This window comes from Aptenodytes forsteri, unplaced genomic scaffold (assembly GCF_000699145.1).
Source record: "Aptenodytes forsteri isolate BGI_AS27 unplaced genomic scaffold, ASM69914v1 Scaffold76, whole genome shotgun sequence".
Lineage (NCBI taxonomy): Eukaryota > Metazoa > Chordata > Aves > Sphenisciformes > Spheniscidae > Aptenodytes > Aptenodytes forsteri.
This window is the reverse complement of record NW_008794444.1, coordinates 2,455,263-2,482,867: the sequence shown is the minus strand read 5'-3', so window position 1 is coordinate 2,482,867 and position 27,605 is coordinate 2,455,263. Positions and strand designations below refer to the sequence as shown.

Sequence of the window (27,605 nt, the reverse complement as noted above, 5' to 3'; positions counted from 1 at the left end):
GAGGGGGGAGGGGGGGGGGGGGGGGGGAGGGAAGAGGAGGAGATGCTTCTTTGCAGAATAGCTGCTCCAGAGATCATGGGTGACATTTCCAGCAGGGCAAGGCATGCTACACGGTCATGTCCCAGCTAATACAAGGAATACATGGGCTCGTTTCCAAGCACTCTGGCTTTGGGCCAGTCACTTAACTCTCGGTGTCTCAGTTCCTTTAGCTGGAAAAGAGGCGAGCCTGGCCTTCCTGGCCTCTCTGGCATCTCCCGGGATGTTAGGACTTTGGGAGGTGAGGATGGGGTGTCCACCTACAGCCCTACCGCAGCAAGCTGTCAGTAGTAGGGTGCGATAGACGCTGGTTTTCAGGAATCCAGTCCCATGCTCGCAGGTGCAAGCCTGTTTTCTGCAAGGTCAGGTTCAGGAGGCATCATCTGAATGATTGATGGTCTGCTTTTTTGGGGGAGCTGTTTCCTTCTGTTGGCCAAGTGCTGGAAGCTATCCACTGGTAAGGACAGGATGCTGGGAGCACTGGGTTGGCTCTGACAAAAGCCCCGTGCTCCTAACTCACCCTCTCCAAGGAAATTTGGCATCAGCGGTGAAGGTCACTGCACTGAGAGCTCTGGGGGACAGCAAAAGGAGGCCTTAAAAGAAGTCAGAAAGGGACATGTCTGTCTGTCTGTCCCTCTAAGCTATTTTGCAGCCAGCATCTCCCTTCCTTAACGTACAGCGATTCTAAAAGCATCGCGTTCCGAACAGATCAAATGCCAAGTTCGTCTAATCCAGAAGGGAGATCTCTCTGAGACTCCCTTGGGCTTTTCCTAGACTGCCCGGGCACAGCAATCCGCATGCAGGGTGCAATGGGCACCGGCGGGCATCGGAGCAGGACTGCCTGGCCTCTGGAAAACCATTTCTGGGGCAGAAGAGCTACCGAACACACAAAGCACCCAAGAACCAGGTAAGCAACTTTCTGCTCCCTCTGCTCTCCAGGACACCCGTCCTCTCCTCCCAGGAGCTGGGATGTTTTAGAGCTCGCAGAGCCGATTCACAAAGCTAACTGCAAACTAGAAAACCTTATGTCAGGAAGAAGTCACAAGGCATCCTAACCAGAAACATATTTGGGGAGTGAGTCAGTGGAGGGGGAAGCAAAAAGAAAGTTGCACCCTTTTACTTGATGAAAAAAGCATATGGCAACAGCCAATATTGTGAACAACATTCCCCGCTCCAGCAAGCGAGCCAGAAAGAAAACTCATGACTCAACCATTGCATTTCATCCAAATCTAAAGAAAAAATCTCGTTCAGGAGGGGTATCTTCAGGGAGAGTCAGCAAGAACTGATTTAGCCGGTTAATTAACTAAATTGCTTGGAGAGGGTAAAATTATTTTGCAGAAGCTTTTAGGCTAATTTTAAAGCCCTGATTGAAACACAGCTTAGACTGTGGAGAAACAAGTGCACTCTGCAGACATATATAATGCACAAAATATATTCATCTGTGCTCGCATACACACAGGGTTTCTCCTGATACCACAGAATAAACTCGGGAGGACCTTAACGCTTACACAGAAACAGCTTGCATCCAGAGCTCCCCCTTCCCCCAGAGGGCTGTGAATATGTCACCATAAATCATAAATCCAAGGAGGCCAAGAATGCCATCACGATTATGAAATATAACTAGAAATTGGCAAACCATTTACTGCAAAATCCATACAACTCCGATTTTCTTTGGGTAGCTAGAATAAAAGAACAGGACGCATTGCAGAATGCAGGACCGACACGGTCTGCAGATGTTTTCAGGCACTGTCGCTTGCTAAGGCTATTCAGAGTCAAAACTCACTGCAGAGAGAGGCGGTCCGAAGAAGCCAGTCCTCACCATTTTTTTTCCCCAGACTTTGTGGTTGCAGATGTCAGAGCTGTAACGATCGGTCAGCCCAGTGACTTGGGAAAGAAAGTGAACAATCCCTAGAAAGCAGCCCGGCGATGCTGGGTGGGAAGCTATCGCCTGCAGGTCAGACAAGACACATCGGTCCCTCCTGACTCGAGCCATCCATCGGTGTCCAAGTTTAGGCAGCTCTGGGCAGGGAAGCGAAGGCTTCTGTTGCCTTAGCATGGAACTGCCGCCCAGCTGCTCCTTAGAGGCTGCCCACTGAAAATGGGCTGGAGAGCGTGCACCAGATAACCCCCAGGACCGGGACAAGCTCAGAAAGGGGTTTCAGTTCCCCTGGAGACATGCGCGTACGCCGTGGGCTCCCTGCTCCAGTTCTGGGAGATCCCACCTAAGCAGCCAGGACACAGGCTGCCTTGCAGGACTGTCCCCAGGCTGAGCGTGGTCACTGGAGCAATTAAATACCGCCAAGAGAAGCCTTGCTATAGCGATATTTTGGGTGAGCAGCAGTACCTTAGTTCAGGTGTGCTCGCGGTGAGTAGGAAGGGATCACTCAACCCCGAAGAACAAGAGGGTGCTGGGAGCAGGCACAGGACTGAGCCCCTCATGGGAGGAAAGAGCCGTAGCTCTCGGCCTGCTCGCTGCCATCCGCCTTGCACCCACGTCTCCTGCCGGGAGCATCAAGCCACAACATGTGTTTAACACGTGCTGGCTGATACGCATCAGGCTGTTCCACAATGCTGCCAAGCTTTGCCTTGATTTAATCAGCACTTCTCCTGCCTGTTTTTTCTTCCCTCTCCTTCCCCTCCCACCCAATGCAGATGTAGTCTCTCCAACACGAAGGAGATCGCAGGTTTCTTTCGTGACAGCACAGCACGCATCGTTGGAAGGAACATTTCTACCCTCTTCCCTTTTCTGCAACCACCACAAAGCGACCTCACCTCCCTCCTTTCCCCCGCTGATTTTTAATACTCCAGTTTATATGAAAATTAAAAACCCCCACACTCAATTGCATGCAAGGGGCAGTCTGGCAAGCAAAGGAGAAAACCTGAGGAGTGTGCCAGGAGACATAACCATCCCATCCAAACATCGTACTTTGTAAACACAGAATATTCAGCTGTTGCTTCAGTATAAGCCCTTCCTGCAAAGCTCACCAGACTAAACACCGTGCCACATCTGAGCTGTTTAAAGATTCCTTTTCCAACAGTATCTCACCTTATACAAAGCACAGAGGTTAACTGAAGGACCCTTCACAGTCCAGTAGCTGTAAAACTAGTTGGGGAAATACTGGTGAAATGTAGAGGTGGCATCCCTGCAACACACTCCATGAGACACCAGCTGGAGATAAATGGTGTTTGTTTTGGAAGCGGTCTGTCCTTCTTTGCAAATAAATCTAACCATTTCCTTACTGAAAGTGCACCTAGCAATGCTGAAAGTACGTTAAGTTATTTTTAAACTTAAGTATTGGTTACTTAAAAGTAATTACGAATGTGAAAATAATTTCTGACAAATCCTGCAGTATTAAACATTCTGGGAATTTATCAGAGCAGGACGTTGGCATTTTTAGACTGAAAACTGCATGCTCCTCATTTGGCCCTTTAGCACGACGGAATGGGAGCGGGATGGAATGGTGGAAAGAGAAAACATTTGTGCACTTTAGGAGGGCTCTTCTCATCTTGCAGAGGTTTTTGCCATTTTGCATTTCCACGCCGATTCACAATGGGAAATGCCTACCCCGGGAGCCGGCGGGGAGCCTGTTCCTGCCCAGCCGGACTCCCAGCGACAAAGCACAGGGCTTGCGGCAGCCCCACGGCAAACCGCGGCGAGGGGGGAGCCCTGCTCCCTCTGCGCAGGCTGGGCTCGGCCGCACCGGCCAACTCAGCACCCAGGTTTCACGAGCATCACCGCCCTGAGACCACGTCCATTTACACCAGCTCAGCCTTTGCCCACCCTGATTGATTCACAATCGCCTTTTCCGCTGTTGAGGGTGAATCGAGATTGCCTCCATCCCCAGCCTGCTGGGTCCTTACCCTGCAAAACCTGAGTATTTGGAGTCCAAAAACCCCAGTGCATGTTAGTGACAGTTCTGAAAACACAAGCTGTGAAAATACACCAGAGACGATGTGGTCAGTCAGCCTCTTTCCGGTGGTAGCACAAACTCGTTTCTAGTTTTGGATAGGCGTGAGAGACAGCAGTAGATGGAAAGATATCACAAATTCAGAATCAGCAGAGCTGCTCTCCTTTCCCCCTTCCCATGGCTTTGGTTCCCAACCAGTCTGGGCTTTGCAGACAGAAGGAGATGAACAACAACACAGAAAACCAGAACTCAACCACAGCGTGATGTCTCTGTTCGAGAGATTCAAGGCAGATTTAGATCTGGCAACCTAAATGCCAAAGCCTTTTATTCCCCCACATAATCCATATTATACATTCTTCTTAGGTGAACAATATGAGGTAGTCTGACACATTACCAGTGATATCATATCAGAGAGAAAAAAATCTGGATTCATAAGGCACTGGATAAGATTAATTTCTACTTGAAACAGCTATTATGAGTTCAAAACCCAAGCTCAAGGAGCCTTCTTATAAACTGAAGAAAGTAGTAAAACCCCAAAAACTGAGATGCTTTGGCACAAACATGCTTGAAAATCATGTTTTAAAATGGAAGTCAAGGATCTTCTTTATCAAGGGGTATGGTGAAATGGTAAGACCTTTTAAGGAGCTGCTCTTTAAGTACAAAGCATGGGACCACTCTGAGGTGAGATACTGACTTTCAAGGAGATACTGGAAGAACCATAAAACCAGCAAGAACAACAAATTGGACATGGGGTCCTTGGAGCTCGAGCATCTGGTCAGGGCTGCAGCCTGTGGAGAAGTTTGCATTTCACCTCTCCAGTGTCCATGCTTACAATCAACGAGGCACCAGGGAACCGGCAAGAGTAGCTGCAAGAAATGGTATTTTATTTAAGAAACAAAGAGAGAAGTTAATCTGTGGCAGACGCCCACAGAGTTGTCAAATGAAACCCCTCTCTGGATAAATCAGCGAGGATTTCAAAACCACAAGAGAGTGCTTCTGGGACATCTCATGTTTGCAGGGGACTCCTTGACTTTTCACTCTTGAAGGGAAAGGCTTGGCCAAGGCCTGCTGGTCAAGAGCTGCTGCAACTGCAGCTGGGGAGACAGGGCATTTTCAGGGGAAAAGGCTGATGTTGGAATTTGCTTTCTAGTGGGACCAGAGAGCACTGACCTCCGGGGCGATCTGAAACTTTCATAGCCAGGCATTTCTCTCCATGTATTAGGACTTCTCTTATTCCTTGGAAGAGGAGACCATGTCGACACGCTGCCAGCATCAGGAGCTGTGCGTGCAGTTTTAAGTGCTTCTGCAATGGCATGCAGAGAAACACAGAACATTGTGACATCTGCAGCAAAGTGTGGGTCAAATGGGCCTCAAGGGATGCAGGAGAAACCCAAAGAGCAAGGAACCAGTCTTGGGAGAGGCCAGCCCAGATCCACTGCTCACTAACGTGCCAAAATTCATTGTCAATGACAGAAAATGCTCAGTCCTAGAGTTAAGCTGACTGATGGCAGCGACCAGAGAAGACACAAACGCAGCGAGAGTGAAGATGCAAACCCATCCTGAAAGCTAAACACATCCAGCTGGGCTTTGCTGATGCTGAGCTTCCAGGAGAAGTCTCTGGGATCACAACGGTAATACGTGCCGCTTGGGTTTCAAGTGGGTTTTAAAGTTTCCCCTTTAAGTCTTGAGGATGGACAGGCCGTGCTCAAACATTCACGAAGCGAGCTTCAATTCCAGTGGACAGACATCAAAGCGGAAATTAAAACCGAACGCTTCAGAAAAGGCTTGAGTGCAACGGGTAAGAGACAAGCTGTACTAAAAAATACCTATGGAAGAGGGAGGGAAAAGCTAAACCAAGAGAAAGTCTGATTTTGTGGAAAATGATTGTTAAACGCAGATCAAACATGGAACGCAAGAAGAAAAACATCAGGCTGAAGTCCATGCGATAAACCAGAAAATGGGATTGTCACACGGGTGCCATTTTAAAAAAAAGATTTTAAAGCTTTTCACAAGATCAGCAAAGACAATAGGCACGGACTCGGGGGAAGCAATGAAAAGCGGTCGCTACAATTGCAGATGGAGAGCAACCAGTAAGATAACGCTTGGAAAACTGAAAATAACTCAGTACGTGGGGCAGTCTATTACTGGGTCTTGGTGTGTAAAAGCTTCCTGAACCCCTGACGGTCCCTGAAGATGTATGGCGGAGACTGGGGAGATGGGTCAATCCCCTGCAGTCCGACTTCAGCAGAGAAATGACGTGCGGAGGCAGAAACCTAGTCTCCAAGCTAGTAACGGAAAAAATGGGAAACAACGAATTTCAGATAAACTTGCCGGGCAGAGGGCACACAAATATACATTAACTATCCAACCGCAAACAGTTGACATTGCGATTCATGAACTCAACTTGAAAAAAAAAAAATCAATCCTCACCAGTTTAGCTACGGGCAGAGTCAGCTCAACTGACGAGCGGCATGGGAAACGAGCACCAGGACAACAGAAAACCATGAAGGAGGAAGAGGTGGCAACCAGGCGTGATATATGTATATATGGAAATGTGAAACATGTTTCAGTTCAGCCTAATAATACTAATCAGGAAAGGAGACAAAATAATTGAAGTTGGCCAGCTAGACTATCACGGTAAAATAAAGCAAAGGGCCTCTAACTCCAGAAACACGGGCAACAAAAGCAGAGAGAGCGCATCTACAGGGGGAAGGGAGGTTGTGGTAAAACCATGACAAAATAATTAGGAGCAGAGGGATGGAATTCAGTAAAAAGAGGGGGGAAAAAAATAAAATTAAAGCTGGTTATCTGCAAAACTGACCTCATAGCAAAAAACCTGTAAGCGTCAAATTTGGACAAAGTACTCAAGGACAAGTTTCAGAAACCAGCTCAGTATCAGCCAGAAGACTGACAACAGCGCAGTACATTTCCCTTATCTTGGTTTCTTAAGAAAAACCACCAGCCAACACAGCTTGTAAAGCTAAACATCATTCTTGCAGAAGAAAACAAGTCAGTAATTGGAAGCCAGGACATTCCAGCTCTATATTATGCCACGGACCATCTGACCAGAAAGTTTTAAGCGTGAAATTTAGACTCCAGCATGCAGAGACGTGACCCTACTTGAATCTTTGTTACACTGCAGAATAGAAATGGGGCAACCCTTTTTCTGACAACTTCAGAATTCAGTTATCAACTAGCATTTCATCTTTGCAGGAGGAAAAGAGATCTTTTTGAGGATTAAAAAAAATGAAGGTCTGCCCACAGCATGCTTTGCATACACTTTAGAATAAATCTCCATTTATTCTTTCGAGGTGTGTTTTATCTTTGTAGTTAAGCTTGGAGATTAGTAGATGCTCCATGAAGTTACAAATTAGAACAGAAACACACATGCCTTAACTCGGGAAAAATGCAAAGCGATGAACAGGTATTGGTCCCTATTATCCCTTCTCCTACCAGCAATATGATTTACTTCTCAGCTCCATCTTCTCCCTGATTTACCAAGGGGTACGTACATAAAAGTAGGATCTCATCCCTTATATGGAGAGCCGTCAGCAAGTACCAGCATGTCCCGATGCGAGGGGAACAGCTATTCCATAAATCTGAACCATGTTCTGGACAACAGCAGAGTTTACACAGACCACAAGAATTACAGGAATTAACCCCCTTTTGTTTACAGTGTTTAAAAAGAGATCTAGTGTAGATCCAGTAGTGTAAGGGGATACCACCGCAGTGACGCGATCCAACTCACAGTACTGAAACACAAACCATGCACATTTGGAAATGTTTTGCATGTTCTAAATATAAAAGGAGAGTCTCCTTTTATGTTTAAGTTCTCCTAATTAGGAAGAGCTGATTAAACAATTTATCTGGAAAGCCAGTAATGTAAACAAAAGCCTGTTTTCTGGAGCAGAGGTGTCAAGCTTCCTTCTCTTAGAGGGCTGATTTTAATTTTTTATGATTGTTCATCAACCAAGGTAAACGTGTCGGGCAGGAGGGTTACAGTGCACCGAGGCTAGATGGACTTTTTCAGAGATCCACGCTGAAGCATGGGCTTTTACATTGTCTGAACATCTTTGTTATTGTTTCATTGCATTTATAGTAGTGCTGTTTCTGTCATTTTATTCCCTTCCCACTCCCCTCCCCTCCCCTCCTCTCTTCCCTTTTTCTTTGCACTGTTTTTTCCCCTTCATAATTCTTCCTAAATCCATAACCCCAACATACAGGCCTAGCTCCCAATTCCTTCCCCGTTCCACCATGGACTGGGGAAACAAGCAACAGCCCAAGCAATATTATTTGCGAGAATAATATTCTCTCTCCCCCTCGAATTTCGGAAAGGGATGTCTGGGTGGTTTCCACGCCTCCGAGCCACCGGCTGAGGCTGTCTGCTGGTGTGGGCTGATGTTGTCACGTCTGTTTACACTGAGAACACCGCCATTCACCAACACCACAGCCTGACTTTTTTTTTTTTTTAAACAAAAGTTTAGATTCTGCAGCTTCTACATATGCCGTACAGATCATAAATACCACAGCCAGAGGCAGCTCAGAGGCCATATATCGGACACTTCTACTCCGGAGTTTTAAAATCTCCGCAATGACCTTTCAGTGTTTCATTTGGAGACTATTCCCTTTCATCACAACACTTCTCTCTTGAATCAGTTTCAGATACAAATCTAATCTAAGCTCTGGTATTCTTAGGCCTCACCACGTTTATTTTATGCCGCTCTCTTTCCTCTCGATAGGTTCCTTGCGCCTGATACACATATACATACGTTTTTATACAAACGCACACACACACATATATACATTTAATAACGGTATGCCAAAGACGGCTGGATCCCCTGCAAACCAAGTCTGATGTGAGATCAAAACCTTCCTCTGCCTGAGAAACACTTGGGACCTAAAAAGCAAAGGCAGTTACTTACCTTTGAGAAGAATGTGACTGATGTCATTTGTGTGAAACCACAAATATTTATTTTTAATGAAAAAATACTTAGAGTGTGCCACAGTGTCCATATATTCATTTGAATAGTAGTACAAAGATATGTATTTCTGAGAAAAAATCTTAACACTGTAGAAAATAAATGTGGTTCTTAAATTATGTCAAAAGAAACCAGTAAAAAAGTAATGTTTTATACACTGGAATAAAATGAAACAATTAGAGATAATAATAAATTAGAATTACAGTATTTCCAATATTTGCTTCATGCTTTTTTCAGCATTAGTTTCTAAATGTGTCACGCATAAGGCGCCCTCGGAAAGCCAGCAGTCCGAATGGTCTCTCAATGGTACTGTGGGTAACAGGATGCGGAGCTGAATAAAGTCCCAGAAAAATGACACCGCCGTTTGTTATTTACCAGTACATAAAACATCAGAACATGGCAGTTTTAGGTTTGTATCTAACATATACTTTTGTTAATGGAAATTAATTTAGGGTTTTTTTTAAATCAACTCATCTTTTATACTTTAATGAACTAAACAGCAATTATGGTCATTAACAAGGATGTCACCCAAGCACACTGCACAACCGTGCTTACGGGATGCTACACGTTGTATTGGCTTTTTATACAGTCGAAGTTAACAAGAATTTGGAATCCTTTCAGGTCTAATTAAGCACTGCAAAATGTTTAAAACTATAAAGTGCTTTTAAATACAAATCATTTTTGCTCCTTCGAAATAGGAAAAAACCCAAACATGCACTTAAACCTGAAACCTCCATGCCATATATACTGCAGTTCAACAGTAGAACGTCCGTTTTGTGCCATTTGTTTTAAAATTTCCTTTCCCATCCCCAGTCAAAAATTCAAATCGTGTCTAAATTGGCTTTGTCAGTATCTTCTTGGTCGTGTTTGTACATGAAGGTTAGAAGGAAAAGAGCAATATCCAGAGATGACCAATAGGCAGTGTGTGATGTGACTGCGGACCAGTATCTGCTCTCCACGAGACCTTCCCTGAGCTCGAAATCAATCCTGTGCTCCAGTTCCACTAGAAATTGAACAAGAAACAAAGACGTCGTTAGAATTGTATGTCAGCAGAAGAAAAAACACCGGCACGTTTTTCCATCAGCTTTGGGTTCTGATTCCACTTGCCGTATATAAAATGCACATAATATCTCTGTGTTTACAGTTAACAGTACACTCACCTAAGTCAACTGTGATTTTTAATCATCTGTACATACATTACACGCAACACGCATTTAGCACAAACCTGACCTAAGAGTGATGCTTAGGGGGGGGGGAAGGAACTAAACCTAAAGCTTGGAAAAAGCCGGCATTTTTTTAAGTAATTTTCTATAGTAACTTAGTTCGGGGGGGGGGAAGGAACTAAACCTAAAGCTTGGAAAAAGCCGGCATTTTTTTAAGTAATTTTCCTTATAGTAACTATATAAATACATTTATTTATGCTCCTTATGATAACTACACAGAAGTATCCAGCAAATCTTGAGGCCCCATTAGGAGACACTGACTTTCAGAAGGTGGATGCTCAGAACTTTCTGAAATAAATGGACTTCTCGCATCTTCAGTGGCTATACAAGGAGACTACACCCAATATTATAAGCCCTTTCCGAAAACCAGCCGTCCCTACACAGCACTAGCCCTTTCCATTTCCAGATTATTCTGAATATATTTCAGCAGTTATCCTTTCATTTCAATGGCTGCTTTGATTAATTCCACATTCAAAGCAATTTTCACTGCATGTTTAACTGGGCCAATGGCTAACCTATTGTTAAGGCACGTTAGTGGTTAGAAAATCTCTACAAGGAGCAATAGAATCAAAAGGACAAAACTAAAAGCCTGCTTAGCTACAAAAGCCAAAACCCCATATTGAGTAAAAAACGCAGCCATTTATCAAAGCCCGTTTCAAGGAATTTTAACTCTTGGCTCAAAGAGCGCAGAAAGGGAGCATCGCACAAACGCTGCCTCGGCAGTCAGGGCACAGCAGCACTCGGGGAACGACATGCCTTCGTCTTTTCGCAGGAGCATTGCACCGCTTTGCAAACGCAGCAAGGAGAGGGAGTGGGAGCCTTCGAATACCAGGAGACAACCGCAGTCACTTCCACTAAGACGCATATATTCAAAAACCCGTCGCCCTGCAGGAAGGACGCCCCGAACGACTCCGTCTCCCTCTGACGAAGAGGCCGTTACAGGAGCTGGGGAGGCAGCCAAACCCCACCACAAGCCGCGCGGCCGCCCTCTCAGAAGCAAATACTTTGGCGGCGGATTGCATCATTCAGCTTGCAGCCTCGCTGGCCTCCGCTCCGCGTTCTCCTTCTATGGAGCAGGGACGGGCTTTCAGCGGAGAGGGATGCAGGAACGGTGCAGGAGGCCTTTGATGTGCCAACCCTCCCCCCGAAAGGACCTCATCGGCAGCTCCACAACATTGGCTGTCACGCCGCTCCACTTTCCTCAAGTTTAAAACAGTCTCTGTCCTCAAATACTGACTCAGACAGGTTATCCGTTGAAATTAGCAGTGATGAACGGACAGCAATATATCATGTGAACGCTATCGTAAGATACAACATACTTGTGACTCCTTAGATTGAAAAAAAACCCCCGCCTTGCAACAGTGCCAATGAGAAGTTTAGAAATAAAATCAAGTATGAATTTCTGTAAAGGAAGTACCCATACTCTTCCAAAAAACCAGCTGCTAAAATTGCACTTTCTGTTCTGGGCGGTTCGGATCAGGACAAGGGCAGCTTCTCTTTCCAGTCATATGTGCCTTTAAATCCAGATTGCTTCAGAACCGCAAATGTATGGGGAAATTTAAATAAATCCATTTTATGATAAATGGTGAGTGGGATTCTCTGCAGCAATTATATTGCTTTTCCTAGCGGGACTCTAGGAACTACTGATATGCAGATCTCATTAGCCAAAACTCATACATGCATATATATGCGTACGTGGTGTAGATGTACGTACAAACACATATACAGATAAACCTCCTTTAAAAGAAAAAAGGATAAAAGGGAGAACACAGAGTCAGTCCTTGGACGGTCTTAAGAGATTCAAAAAGCAGGAATGGATTCAATATTTATCACTTCAGAGCAAACCAACAAAATCAAATAGCGGCATATGTTGTCGCGGTATTTCCAGCCTCCCACAACACACAGATGCAGCCCACCGAAGGTCTTGTTTCCACGGGGTTTGTGAGGTGGACTCGTCGCTAACCTGTGGGTTCGAGAAAGCCTGAGCTGCTGTGCGGGAAAGGCGGCGTCCCAACAGTTGTGGCCTTCTTGTCGTCCCCCTCGGCTCCATCTTTTCCCGTCTCGAGTGTCTGTGGGGTGGTTGTACTGGATCGGCCAAATCTCGAAAAAAGCATCCCGCCGAGGCCCTTCCCAATACTCGCAGCTCCTGCATTCAGCACGGAGAAAAAGAAAACAAACCAAGCACGAGGGCAGCTAAATCAAACCGCAAATTAAAGTCACTGTAGCACCCATCAATTAGAACTGAGCGACAGACGAAGGAAAACACTATTCATGCTTTTCTAGGGTGGGAACAGCTTATCTGACTTAAGTGTACTCTGTTTATCGTGAGACTAATCTAGCGTACAAGCAAAGGCTATAATTTGGAAACTTGTAGTTAGGGGAACAGAAATACATGAGAACGCTTCTGCAGCAAGAAATCTGGTACTTTTAAGGATGTGTTGTAATTCCTCCTTCATAAAAAGTCCAAGATTAAGACAAAAATGCTTATAACAATGTCAGTACCTTCTGCACGTAAGAATCCCATCGGGACATTTAAGGCGCTTCTCCCATTAAGGGTCCTTATGTTGGCATAACCCTTACTGACATTTAGAAATGCTATATCATCCTTTAAAAGGACTATTTTGGTTGCTCAGGAAGAGGGGTGTAAAAGTTAAGAACGGATCTGTGATGTTTTCTTCTGACTTTGCTGCCACCTTATGGACATGACACTAAAGTTACTATAGTAACACGGCAAAAAGCAACCCTGCTGTGAAATACCGCCTATTTCCACTTAAGGACTAAACTGTTTTTATATACTTAGTTGATTGGGAAGATTCCTGGCACTAGGTCACATCAGCCTTCTTCCAAATCCCACACAGAGAGCTAAAGAAAAGCCTTGAGTCAACAAAAACTGCAAGTGCGTGCTCAAATATAAGCTCCAGTGAAAGTGAATTTAAGCTCAGTTAAACCAGGGCTTATTTTGAATCAGAAAGCCAGAAGGGGACAGACTTCATATTAAAACAGCCTGAATTTCCTGTTGTAAAATCATGAGTTAAATGGAACTGTAACAGCTTACATAGAGTGATTTTTCTCCTATTTGCCAATACCAGAAAATGTAGTCACAAAACAAGCTTTATTTTTTTTTTTTCCATGAAGTAGAGTGGAAACTATTAAATCACCACGATGTTACTTCAAGAAGGCAGACAACAATAAGGCAGCAATAGCATAAACTCCCTGACCCACATCCTCTCCCTGCAAGCCTTGACTCCAACTGTCTTTTCTTCAAAGCAAATGTCAGTCGGGATTAAAACGAGCCATACACCTACACAGAACAAACTGAGACAGCCAGGAACAGCTTGCTCAGGGCCGTACCTCAAACAGCGAAGCTCTACAAGAAGGTCCTATATATTTAAAAAAAAAAAAAAGGACATAAAGAACAATTACCTAATATACTCGCTTTGCCTATGTTTGTTATAGACTCCCCGTAGTGGCGTCGAACCATGACTGGTGAAGTAGTTGGGCTCGGTACAGTTGAAACACTTTCGCTATCAGTAACTGAGGTAGGTTCTTTCGTTGGGTTGAGAAAACTTGGCTTCATATGCTCATAAGGTAGAGGGTTTGCAGTGTTGTACCAGTGGATCTGGACAGGCGAAATGTTGCTGTAGTGTTTCAGAATTAAAGGTTCTAACCTATAGGCCTGCAAGAGTAATTCAGAAAAGAAAATCCTGACTGTCGAGACTGAAAAAAAATCACATTCCCTTCCCATACGGAGTCCTCTCCAACCTCAAATCCAAAATATCTGCAACGAGTGAAGCCTAGAAAGTGACAGAATGGTGGTGTTACGTTCCGGGTCACTTTTATTTTCACAGCCTGGAAGATATATTAGCTGCCTAGTTGCTCGTGCACTCACATTTGCACGTTTCTCTGCAACACTTCTACTACATGTTGTTACAAACACACAAGTTACCGTTAACAGATGTTCGTTGTTACGAATCGACAGAGCAAACTTTATATACAGTTAAACTGATTCTGCACAACACAACAGAGAGGGAGGAACTGGCTGGGTAAACATTTTGTTTGATGACTCTTCTTTGATCCCTGTGCAAACCATGAATTGGTGTGCTTATTAAAAAAAAAAATCATTTTCTATCGATACTTTATTTTTCTTTGTTTACTTAGATGTAGAAAAGCATTCGGCACTTCTTTATCTTAAAACTAAGTAAAGTTACTGTTTTTAGAGTGGGGCCACAGACTGCAGCCCGAGCAATCGTCCTAGATGTCCCAGGAAAAAATCTGGTTTTGGAGTAGCTGGAGCTGAACACGATCTTGAGATGAGCAGAACCAGCATGTTTGGATTGAATATACTCAGAGTCAGGTGGAGTTTAAACACAAAAGTATCCCCAAATTACTATTCTACAGTAAGCATGGAATCCCAAACCCAGCTTGCGTCAGAGAAGTTGCCAAGGTGATGCAGATCAAAGGTCCAGCATCTCGCCTTTGATAACAGCGAACACTGGCTGCCTACGGAAGAGTATAAGGACAGGGCAAAGCTATACCAAAACCGCCCTCCCAGGCACTGTCCCACTCTCTAACAATCTGTTACTCTGGACCCCTTGGGAAAAAAACCAGTGGCTTTGTTTTCCTACAGTGTCTTGTAAACTGCTTGCGGAGCCTGTTTTAACAGCAGTAGTATCTTTGGGCAGATGATGTTTAATGGACGTCAGCAAGTTAAACACAAGCTGGAACTTGGCTGAGAAGGATTATTTCTTATGTCTTTGCAAAACCAAAAAAAAGCAGAGTAATCTCGACTCTTATGCTTATTAATACAAAAAGAGAAGCAAAGTACATGGTATTTAGGCAACTATTTGTAGAAACTGTTATTCTACAGTTACAAAAACCAAGACATTGTGCAATAATCATCAACAAACAGTCCTGTGCTGGAACATACTTGCGATGATTCACACGCTTTGAAGATCACACATTATCACACAGCTGATGCTTAAAAATAGTCAAGGTAAAAGCTTGCAACTGCAATTAAAACTCACCACTGGATCTGTTGGATGAAAAATATTTAGTAAGCGGTTACAAATTGTTCTGGGCAGAATATGATCTTGACTACCGCTGTTTCCCGGACGGATGCCACGCAATGCCAAAAACACTGCTAATGGAGATCCCATACAGAAGAAATTCTCAACCTAAGGAGAGATTTCATCCACGTTAATAAGGACGGAAACAATGCTTTCTAACATGGCCAGGTTTGATTTCTCAGTTTCAACTGAGGGACTCGTACAGTATTAGTAAGTCAAAACGGGGAAGACCACTATAACATACATACTATAACATGAAAGGTTAAGTTTCCCATTTCCCTTTGCTGTGAGAAGAGAGTTACACGTTGTGGTGCTACATAGTTGGAAAACTGAGAAACAGGTCAGATACTTGAACTGAAAGAGGTCTACCGACACTGGAAAGGCTGGAGCGAGAAGAACTTGGAAGACGCTAAGGAAATGTGATGAGTTTCACAAGATCGAAGTCTGATTTCTCATGAAACTTCCCAAAGCTTACCACAGCTCCTTAATCTTACCCTAACCAAGTACTCCACGATTTGTTTTGCTACACATACCCATTGATGAAGTAGAAACGCAACTCACCACTGGATCTGTTGGATGAAAAATATTTAGTAAGCGGTTACAAATTGTTCTGGGCAGAATATGATCTTGACTACCGCTGTTTCCCGGACGGATGCCACGCAATGCCAAAAACACTGCTAATGGAGATCCCATACAGAAGAAATTCTCAACCTAAGGAGAGATTTCATCCACGTTAATAAGGACGGAAACAATGCTTTCTAACATGGCCAGGTTTGATTTCTCAGTTTCAACTGAGGGACTCGTACAGTATTAGTAAGTCAAAACGGGGAAGACCACTATAACATACATACTATAACATGAAAGGTTAAGTTTCCCATTTCCCTTTGCTGTGAGAAGAGAGTTACACGTTGTGGTGCTACATAGTTGGAAAACTGAGAAACAGGTCAGATACTTGAACTGAAAGAGGTCTACCGACACTGGAAAGGCTGGAGCGAGAAGAACTTGGAAGACGCTAAGGAAATGTGATGAGTTTCACAAGATCGAAGTCTGATTTCTCATGAAACTTCCCAAAGCTTACCACAGCTCCTTAATCTTACCCTAACCAAGTACTCCACGATTTGTTTTGCTACACATTGATGAAGTAGAAACGCAAGCTACACTGAGTATTAAAGACAACCTAGAAGATACTTACAGTAGTCGCACACACATACAGGCTGGTGTTACGTACAACCTCTTAAAAACACCTAGTGTTAAGAGAACAGAATGTTGCTTGCCAAAAGTGCCACCACGTCACACATTAGGAACCGCTACCCAGGACAGGTACAGCACACTGAGCGACTCTGCGGGCTACTCTCACGCCGTCCAAAGCTCTACCGTGACTTTGCTCTAAAAGGACTGCCTCTAACACTGCGAGGCAGTCGAGTAAACCTGAACCGCAACTGCTAACCCATCTGACAAAGGTCACTGAACATGCATCAGTGGTAACGACTTTTGGTCACTACCAACCTGGGCCGGGATTCAACAGTGACCTAGAGGTGAATGGCTTCGTATCCCATTACCAATCCTCAGAGATCGTCTCCTAGAAACATCAAATGTAAAACTCTGTAGTCAAAAGTATTTTCGTAAGTCAAAATTACTTTTTAACCTTTAGAATATTTTCTTATAAGAAAAATTAATTTTACCGTTATCAGACCTTCACTGCAACTTTCCCAATAGGAGTGCCCAGCTTGCAGGGCGCTGCAACTGAGCAACCCCTAGTGCGCTGCTACTTAACCAGCAAGAGAAATTGCTGCATTCTTGCTAAGTGCACGTGGAGGATGCTTGGATTCCCATGTGCCTTCGCTCTATGTCAGCGCGTGGAGCGAGGGTGTAGAAATAATGGTCCGTTTCATCTATCAGATTCCAGCACTGCACGAAACACTCCTCCTCCGCTGACTTGGCACTGGTACCCCACCTCTTCCTTCCAAAAGAACGCGCAAGTCCCAATTCAATGGAGGAAAAAAAAAAACCACCTAGGTCTCCAGCAAAGCTACTCAATGTCATACGCTGCAAAGCGCTGCTCTGTCATCTACGCTGTTACTCTAGCCTAGCGCAAAGCTGCTCTCCTTTCTTATAATCAAGCTTTACAGAGACCCTTACGTTTCTGCAGTTTGGACAAAAAGCTTTCTCATCTTCAAATACAATAGAAACAGATAGTCACAGTGCAATCCTTTAAACTGAATAAGTAACCTTTAACCCTGTCCATCTGATATTCCTGTATCGAGCGCCTGGAGCACACAATTACAGTCCTTCTGCTTTAGAAAGAAATCGGAAAGTGACTGCCAGCTTACACTGGCTAGCAGATGCTTAAAAGATGTTTTCATGAATTCACCTTAGGCCACTACAGACTAGGCAAAAATCTCAGAAGGTAAATAGTTTCAGTGGTTACACGGTGCGTGGCTTTTGTTCCATTGTTTCTATTGATAAACACAGGATTGACAGCATCCACAGACAGATGCTTTCTTCTTGGAGGGCCCTGTTTTTCCGCTTTGCGCTTCTTACAAGTGCAAGCATTTCAACATGGTCTTCCAGCTCTGGAAACGCTTTAAAAGACAAAGTACCAATTGGTGGGTACCTTAACGGGTGGCACCAGACCAATACCAAAGCAGCGAACACTAAAAATCAAAAGTAAGTCTTCCAAAAATAAAGTCCTTTAAATTGCAGCCATTAGACTCTCAGCGCTGTTGCAAAGTGGCTGAAGACTGCTGTGCCATGAAACCTACTGGGAATAGGGGACTAAAACCTTTCTAGAAAACATTTATTAATTTTGGTTTCTCCTAGAAGCAGGAGTGAGGCACTTCACATGTACTCCTGTAAATGTTTAGCAACAGAGAAGAAATGTTTAAGAACATGACCTTTCAGGATAGCACTTTTCTCCTGGGTATGATTCATAAACGGAAGACTTAACAAATTTATTTGTATTTTAAGCAGAAGCTGAGCCAAATAGTCATCCATTCAACTTAAGACTACAGTATTTTCAGAATTAAAAAGAAAAAAAGCTGAATGAGCCAACAGAAGTGAGGCAGCAGAGCTCTTTTGTGCATAGGGAAGTGTGTGGGACAAATGAATGTGTTTAGCGGTGATGTTGAAACAGAAGACACGGAAGGCGATTACAATTTGTGTTTCTGTGCTGCCTTTCAGGCTGGAGGCTCCCAAACATCTTCCCAGAGTGAGGAAATACAGACCTCTGCAGCAGCCTCCACTCGTTCCTGCACCCAGGAACGTTCTGCAGCCTTAGCAGACAAAGGGAACAGAGACTTATACCCGTATTACATGGGGAATTTAACTGGGCGGTTGTGTGTTGAACTACTGCGGCACGTTTCTGCGTTCAGTTTAAAGGCTTCCTCCTCTCAGATAAGGCTGCACGTCAGCATCCCATTAAGCTCTCATAATTCTTGTACATGTGGTAAATCACTAGTATCTTATAAATAATTTGTGCTAGTTATCAACATTGACATCACTGATGATGCTACATAGAAATCACAAGGTCAAGTACAAGCTGGAGCTTCTTCCAGAAGGGTTTCTGTAACCCTGGGTGAATGAGAAGTGCTAAGGAATCCTGAAGCACTTTGGGCCAGCACATCGACAAGTCCAGGTTTAAATGAGTTTCCATCTCAGTACTAGGGAGCAACTGAGGTGTGTCCTGCCCTCCTCTTCCCTACTGCGATTGAAAATCATCCTACAACACGGCTATTTTCATGCACCACAGAGTCATAAAGGGGTAGGTCTTGCACCATTCCCCATGTTTTCATGTTCTTCAGCCCCTTTAGCCTTTAGCTCCGATTCCTCTTAGCTGGTGGGGAGAAGGCTGCGATTCTAAGCTTTACATTGACAACGGTGCTTTGCTTTTAACCCACGCAGGTCCTAATGATTTAGCAGTTTATTCAGTTGTGCCATCTGAGGAGTAGTAGAGGAGAGCGCGCCATAAAGATACCTCACCCTCAAGTTCTCATTCTGATGGCTTGTCCAATATGTTATTAGAGTACAAGACACTCCATACCTTCAAGGTTTTTTTTCCTCCCCAAAGGGTCAGTTAAACACAGATCATTTCCTCTAATATTAAATACCGGCCAAGTTAGCTGCTGTATTTATTCTTACACTTGCCTTGCTCAACATCAAGCAAGCTTAATTCTGCTTAACGTAGGACTAGTGACTTTCTCTCATCCCGGGAAGCTTAATTTGTTTCAGTCCATAAAAGAGGCAACACATCGACAGTGGCTAGCCTTTTTCATTACAGCTGTACGTGCCCATTTCGTCGTGTAATACAGCCTAAGGAGATCAGTGACCAAAGACTCCAGTCCCCTGTGTCGCACAGACCAAAGTAATTTGTGGATCAAGCGCTTGTAGTTAATAGCAACTCATGATCAAACCAGAGCTCTGGCCTGCCACGAAGAGCCAAGGTGCTGGTAGGTAGTTAGAACTCACTGCTACAAAGCAGTTAGTGCTCTTTCAACAAGATAGTCACCCTCAGTAAGCTGGACCGGCTTGCTGATGAGCAACCATCTTTCAATGACATCCTGTGGAAATCCTCCCTTGGCAGAAGCACTTTGCCATCACGTTCGTGGAAAGCCTCTCTCTTCCCTTGGAGCTCCATCTCAGGCACGGTACTCAAGCAATGGGAGTCACTAGTGTAAAACTTCACAGAAACAAACATCTTCCTTTCGGTAAGGGTAAGAAAAAGGATGTACTGCAATGGAAAATTACCTAGCAGTAATTTGGATTGATACAGTCCTCTTTTCTTCCCCCTTTCTTTTCCCTTCCTTTCCTGCTCCCTCTAAAAAGCATCTGTTCAAAAAATCTTCAGTTTAAACACAACTGAGTGAAGAATAATCTTTCACAGAGCTGGAGGACCATCAGCCTGACTCCAGCTTCCTTGATGGTAGAGATAATAGCACGAAACATGCTTTTAAGCAGTGATGAAAAGGAGAAGGCTATGACAAATCAAATTATGGTTAGTTTCCTCTTTTTTATGGCTCAAGATTGACCTTGGCTTCTAGGAGCGCTTCTGACTCAGAAGGAAAGAAAAATGGCAAGTTAAGAAATAATAATCTATTTTCTTCTCATCTATCATGTCATGTATTTATGGTTTAATATTGCAGGATACAGTTGAGCAACTAGAAAGTGTTGCACATCCCACCAAGAAGCTAGAAAATGCCTTTTCCCAATGATATGAAATAGTAGCAATTTATACAGCTGATTAGCGAGCAATCTATTTCATGAGACTAAAAGTAACTTGTGCTAACTGTCAAACCGGTGTAATTTGGAAGGAAAATCCACTGCTGGAAGACATTCAATCAGATTTGCTCAGAGATGTGACATGTTAGAAGTAGTCTAGTCCCCAAGGAAAATGGATTAGCCAACGAAGTAGAAGTGAAATTGTTTAAGATACACGATTAATATAATTTGCCAAACGGCTTTTACCTTCCCACATAGTTGTATGCGTGTGTGTAATATATTAACAATCTATATCCAGGCTTATATATTCACAGATAAACATATATATTTGTAATAAATAGTAATATATGAATACAGTAACATGTTTACACACACGTACACACACTACAACCAATACGTTAAAATTATTCTACCAACATCATGTCTAGGGACATGGGGAAAAAAAGTACGTAGAATAACTCATATTGCTGGTGTATTTTTACAGCAAGTAGAACGTTCAGTAAAAACCTCTTGAACATACATACCTATTTGTAATAAATAGTAATATATGAATACAGTAACATGTTTACACACACGTACACACACTACAACCAATACGTTAAAATTATTCTACCAACATCATGTCTAGGGACATGGGGAAAAAAAGTACGTAGAATAACTCATATTGCTGGTGTATTTTTACAGCAAGTAGAACGTTCAGTAAAAACCTCTTGAACATACATACCTTAAATTTTAAGACAGATTGTTTTGATATGGTGGATGCCTTTAACCCATGTAACCTCTCTTCTATCTCTCTCAACCTAGAAAATAGAGATCTTTCTGAGATCCAATAAAAAACGTAGCCTTAACCTCTCTGATCCAAACAGGCATTCCTGTGGGGTCCAACAGTTTTGTCTGCTGGGAAGAGAGAGCGATGGCGTCAGTATTTCTTGGACGCAGTCCCATTGATTAAGAATCAATGTACGTGAAATCCTGTTTCTCTGACCACAGAAGGAATCAATCAAGACATGACGGTTTCCTTGTTCACCACCCCAAGCATCTGCCCACCCTCCTTCCTTAGGGGTAGGTGACTCACCTCCTGTTTCCTTGGTGTTTTAGCAACCAAATCACCTGTTTTGTTTTGGTTTTTTTTTTTTTAAAAACAAAGCCACAGGAAACTCCACGGCCCAAGCATCATGGAGTTCTGTATTGTGGTAGAATATCTGGAGGACAGTGTCCCACCCTTTCAACTATCATTAAAAAAGGTTGTTCACCTGTTCTTCTAGTTAGCCTGAATTAAAAAAAGCAGCTACAATATAAAGCACCTGATATGGACTAGTAAAACTGTCCAGCCCCAGCACTAGAGCAGGAAAACACCATCTCCTCAAGTTCCACAAAAGCATTATGGAAACAAATACGCTAAGCATCACCACCGCCATCCTGGTTAGAAAGAAACAAGTCTGGAGCTGAAACTTCCCAAAGAGCAGTACTTTCAAAAAAGTTGGGATGCTTTAATGCGCGTGATTCAGTCTTAAAAAAGAAGGCATGCAAAATAGTTGACTGTTGTGAAGCGTTGTCGAAGGGTTCCGATACACAACCTCACATGCTGTATGTATGTTATTCTACGATGTAGAATATTTATACATGCTACGACACACCCTAGTCAGACATAAGCATTTCCATAAATCCACTATGTGTTTGCCATCCTTAAAACACTAGAAATCCAGAAGTTATAGGACATCAGCGGTATATTTTCTATTATTTCAGGCTAAATTGCACTAAGATGGCTCACAAAGTGGAGAGCCACTCTAGCTCTACAGAAGTGCCACTGTCAAACGATACTTGGATTACTGTGGACGCAACCTGAAGCACTTCAGAGGATGCCTAAGGAGCTGGAGTGTGAGTGTGAAAATGGTAATTTTGCCCTGATCATATGCTAGTGATATGCCTGAAGGGTCATCTTACCACTGGACAACTTCATTAGGTTTCTTACTTCCCTTCTCTCGGAAAGACTGCACTTTATCCAGTCCTGCAGGTGACAGAGATGTCCTCTACCGATCCCTAATTACACACATACTGATTTCAAGCACTGCAGGAGATCTGATGTTATATTAATGCTTCCAAAGCACCACCAATACCAAGATAGGTTTCAGGAAGGAACTAAAAAGAACTGTGATCACGATTTATCCTCACCTCCCACTGCAAAGATTGAAGCTCAAGCTACTATTATTAGATTCTCTATCCACGGGTGTCTCATAGCACCTCAATATCCAGGTTAGAACAGGGAAGTCACCTTAACACTGTGGAGACATCACGATGATCTGCAAGGTCCCCCTAACACTGAGAATCCCTACCAACACTTGCAAGGCGCTGGAACCGAGATCCTGTTTGTCACAGTGGGCAGTGCTGCTTCACACTCCCAACAGCATGAACATTTCTAGACGGCAGCGGGAAGAAGCTAGTAAATGATCCGCAGCAGAGTAGTAGCCCCATAAACCCAATCACATCAATTACAACATCTGTATCCACAGCTGGCGGAGCTCAATTTCCAAGCTGAGCCTAGGAGAAAATGTCTCATTTTCCTCTAGAAACTTCGGAATTTCACTGCTCAGGTTCTGCTCAGTGTTACAGCTCACTGCCCACCTGCAAGCTACTTTGTTGTGTTTCTCCTCAGGTATCCGGAGGGCTAATGGCCTGACCTTCTCCTTTCTTCCTGGCTATGATCTGCTGCCAGTGCATTTGGTCAGTGAGCAGTAGCTAGTTGCCTGCTTCTGGTACAGCCCGTAGGATGTGGATTCAGAGCTCCTATTAGCAGTGCCAGCTCCCTGTGCCCGCTCAGTCCTGGGTTTAGCATTTACCACTGCCATTCATCACCAGCAGAACAACAAAGATAACAGCCATGGTGGGTTCTGGAAACACTCAAGGGGCGTCATCTAGGGATGTGGTTTTCTCCTTTAACAATCAGAAGTGGATGCATTACCGTTGTTTAGTTATGTAAAGTTCTTCAAGTAAACGTTGCTCCTCATAGCTCATCCAACGGTCTTCGAGCTCCTCCTCCTCCTTCTGCAGCAACTGTTCGTAAAGCCTGACCGGGTTCCAGCCAGTCATGATGTCGTAGGTGATGACGCAGCCCAGCGAGTGGGACACAATCGAGACTTTCCCTCCTTTCTCCTCAAACTCTGGATTCCGGGAGCAGAAAAGCGTGTACAGCCGGTTCAGCTCCTGCTGCAGCCCTTTGACCAGCTGTTTCAAGAAGGTAAGGAAAGAAAGTTTAATATCAACATTTTATCACTCCTGTTCATGTTCACGTATGTTCATGTACTACACTGACCAGCTTCTCGAGCATGCATCTAGGTCGAGCACGATGGTCTGTTTACCTAGGCTGGGAAAATGAGCAAAATCTTACGGTCAGCAGCAACAGTTTGGTTGACCGTCACTGACTCCAGTGGTCCATCTCTCCCCTCCAGACCCAGCAGCAACCACCACACAAAGGACACGTGGTGACCCTACAACTGCTACACTACACCCTCCAAAGCCTTAAATTGAAATAAACCCTTAAACAAATGACAGCTGTGCTTAAAAGTACTTAACAGCATCCTCTGTACTTGGTTTTCACTAGCGATCCATCAGCACAACAGCGACTATTAATACTTCCCTTGTTGCTTGTTTCTCCCCCAATTTCTCCACCTTTTCACAACACTGCATGTTTCTCCTGTGTCAGAGGCTCAGCTCCTTTTTTAACCTAAGGAGGCTGGAAGGAGCCTGGGCCACCCGTGATCTAGAATCAACTCACATCTCTGACGCAAGCTTGGCACATAACCCTAGACAGGTCATACTCTCTCTTCTCCATTTATCAAAGTGAGCGACAGCCTTCCTACCTTATTGCGGGGGACTGGGAAGATAAATCCACTAAAACGGATGTGCTCAGATACTACAGCGCCAGCCTAAATGGGCTCTGGAAAAACATCCTCAAATTGCTTTTGGATCTTCATAAAGCGTACTTGAACTCATCAAGTCTTTCATTATTCTGCCCACTGCTTGGCTACGAGGAGATGCGGCTTTTCTGTCCTACTTCCCCTCCCACCATACCGCACCTACTGTAATTTCTTCCAAAGGAATCAGAATGAAATGGTGCTGCTAAAGAATAAAAAGCCTCATCTCAGGCAAAAGGAAGATCCGGGAGGAGAAAAAGCACAAATGAGACAGGCAGAGCCAGAATTTGAACATTCGATATAAACAATGTGGAGAAAAACAGTTTTCTGGTTACAGGTTTCCAGGAGGGTTTTTGGGGGAAAAACAGGAATGCGACATGGTTTTCAAACATCATAGGCTAATCCTATAGTACTACTGCAATAAATAGTATTGGTCCTATGTTAATTGAGTCTCTGAGAGGCTTATCTGCTTCAAATCCTACACTAGGGTACACATGCGTAAAAACGTTCAGATTCACAGGAAGTATTTTTTAGAGAGAAACGTTGAAAGCCATGAGATTTAGGAACTAGACGATAACAAAAAAGGCAGCTTTGCTTGTGAAACTCAGCATGGGAACTGAAGCAATGCTTCCAGGCTACGGCATAGAGGAGGACAAACAAGAAATTGCAAATCATTCCCTTGTTAGCGACAGGAAATTGAAGCCACAGAACATGTAATTTGAACATGATTTTTCAAGAGCCTGAATCATTACTGAATATAAATATGAATGGCACTAGGACTGTCAGTGTTTGATACACATTTTACTGAGCGAGAATCCACACATCAAACCCTATGCCTAAAGCACTGTGAAATGATTAACAAAGCCTTGCAACAGCTTGGAGAAATAAGTATCGTAATACCTATTTTCAAGTATTTTTGACTGTGACGCCGCCTATTCTTGCGTTTGGCTCTATACAGACTTTGGGCATCACTTTCACACATGAACAGGCAGAGGTTTTAGCAAGAGTTGGAGCTGAAAATAGAAATCAGGACTAGCTCTGGCTGGCTGGCATTTTCTCCATTTAAAAAGGTTTTGATCAAAACCCAGAACAAAATAGCAGAGATCTGCTGAAATCAAAGTGCTTTGGGATTCCTGCCAGGAGCTCAGTGAAACGAGGGAACGCTGACATCCAGCAGTTTGCGTGGCTGGCTGCCGTGGTACCCTCCAAGGGAGCCAACATACATCGTCCTGCCATCGGGGACCTCAGCAGGGAGCCCGGGACCCCCAGCCGTACAGCAGACACTCTGGATGGAGCGCTGGCTTCAGGTTTCACAGTCGGCAGCATAAAAATTGCCAAGCAAACTAGTGCTGGACTCATCACAGCTTCCAGCATCCCTGTCAGTACAGCAGGGAGATGAGTAATGCCATCTTATTTTAAAAAAAATCCTAAATAAGCTGCATTAATATATCTCAGTGTCCCCAAATTTTTCCTCTGGTGGGAAAAGTAAGATGCACAACAACTCAACTGCTTCCCTTGGTTTCTTGTTGCATAAGAGCTACCGCTCCCAATGTCCTGCCCAACTTGCTCAACAGCCCTGTACCCTATTCTCCTGTACTCTATTCCTGCACAGCCTCTTTCCCTGGAAAAGCAGATATCTTCCAGGAAGAATGATATTATGTCAGTCTCCCCCACAGCCCATAGGCACAGAGCGGGTAATCTTCTGGCATCATGGCATTTCATTACAAAGGTCTTGTTCTCTTGCAATCTGGGGGCGTAAGACACAATATTCGTGGAAAGTCCCGGTTGGACACAGAGTTCAACCCTGTTTTTAACTGTCCTGCTCCTTAAAAACATGCTGTTACTGAGAAGTTAGGCAAAAACATGGACAGCAACTAAGAAACTGTGCATGGAGTTCCAAATAGCTGCATATTTGGAAGTTTGCAGACCAGAGTCCAAGCATTTAATTCAACTACATCATCTGATCGAGATTGTTTCTAAACTCCAAATCACTGGTTATCTAACTTAATTATAGAGTAGGAGGCCTGCTGTAGTAAAGCCTCCAGGTTTGCTGCTCTGACAAAAACAGAAGCCCTCCACCTGCAGTGAGCGCTTATGGATGTTTGCATCTTGCCAACAGTTCTGTATCAGTACTAAGATTAGAAACTGAACTTTTTGGTATATAGTAAGAAAAAAAAAAAAAGAAAGAAAGGAAAAGAAAAAGCATATTCATTTTAAGTCCCAGCTAAAAAATTATTTGGTTAAGCAGTATATGAAGTTAAGATAATATTTAATTCTTTTTTGCTTTCTTAGTCTTAAAAAGCATACAACATTCTAACTTGTAAAAGAAAAGCTTGGTTTGAAAAGGGCTTTAGTCCAGCAACAGTAACATGAACTGCTTTCAAATCTCTTTTGTAGTTACGGCTTGATATATCCTAACACTCCATATAAAAATACCTTCTATAAACACCAATTGGCTTTATATTTGTTAAAATCAGTGACTTTTTTCATCGAAATTAAACATGAAAAATATAACTACCTATCAAACTTTCTCTCCTAAACGGCATCACTGTAATTAAAACCGACTTTTTAAGAGCTGAAAAAAGAAAAAAAAAAACCCCAACAAAATAACAACTTGCTCCTCAGCCTCCCAAAACCACAACACCCGAGTGGCTGCTCCCCGTCTACACCTCGTTGTCAGGTGGCAAGCAAAGGGACACCCAGAGCCTGCCGACAGTTTCTCCTGCGCTCGCTGCACCTACATCCAACGACTTCCCGACTAAGGGAGCCCTTTCCCCACCGGTTTCCCCTGGTGCTTCTGCCAACCCCAAGCCTCACCGACCCCCCCCCGCCTGCCGGTCCATGGGATCGATGATGTGCGTAGGAAGCACCTGCTGTTTCTGCCTGAAAACAGGAAAGCAGGAATCATCCAGGGGAAAAAACAAAAGTTTAGTAGCGGAATACAACATGACCAGACCCCTCTCTCTCTTTCCATCTCCCCTCTTGCCTCCTCCTTCCCAGTTCCCACCTTATTTTGGGGACCAGTGGGAGTGAACGTTCACAAAGAGCCGTTTCTCCAGCCCCCGCAGCAGTGCTGTTCCTTGGCAGCCCCCCCAGCAGGGCTTTCAGTCGGGCTTTCCCCACAAAAAGCCTAGAGTTTCCTTGAGTTTTTGCCCAACCCATATTACCATCTCCTAAGGCTTCTCCCACAGACTAAACGAGCTCAGATATCTCACAAAAGAATAAATCTGGCAGCAGTCGACTGAGTGGATTTTTTTTTTCCCCCCCT

General features: G+C 43.9%; 1 protein-coding gene across 1 annotated transcript in view; it reads right to left on the bottom strand.

Annotated features, from left to right (window-relative positions):
- Window positions 1-9,565: 9,565 nt before the first annotated feature.
- The window catches only part of DDHD1 (DDHD domain containing 1), a 54,489-nt gene continuing 36,449 nt past the window's right edge, over window positions 9,566-27,605 (bottom strand). Inside the window, exons 6-11 of the mRNA XM_009289886.2 lie at window positions 23,386-23,648; window positions 21,151-21,226; window positions 15,774-15,923; window positions 13,570-13,822; window positions 12,110-12,292; window positions 9,566-9,926 (exon numbers count right to left, since the gene is read on the bottom strand). Coding sequence (XP_009288161.2) covers window positions 9,745-9,926; window positions 12,110-12,292; window positions 13,570-13,822; window positions 15,774-15,923; window positions 21,151-21,226; window positions 23,386-23,648 — 1,107 coding nt within the window. The 3' untranslated portion in view covers window positions 9,566-9,744. The remainder of the gene's footprint in view (window positions 9,927-12,109; window positions 12,293-13,569; window positions 13,823-15,773; window positions 15,924-21,150; window positions 21,227-23,385; window positions 23,649-27,605) is intronic.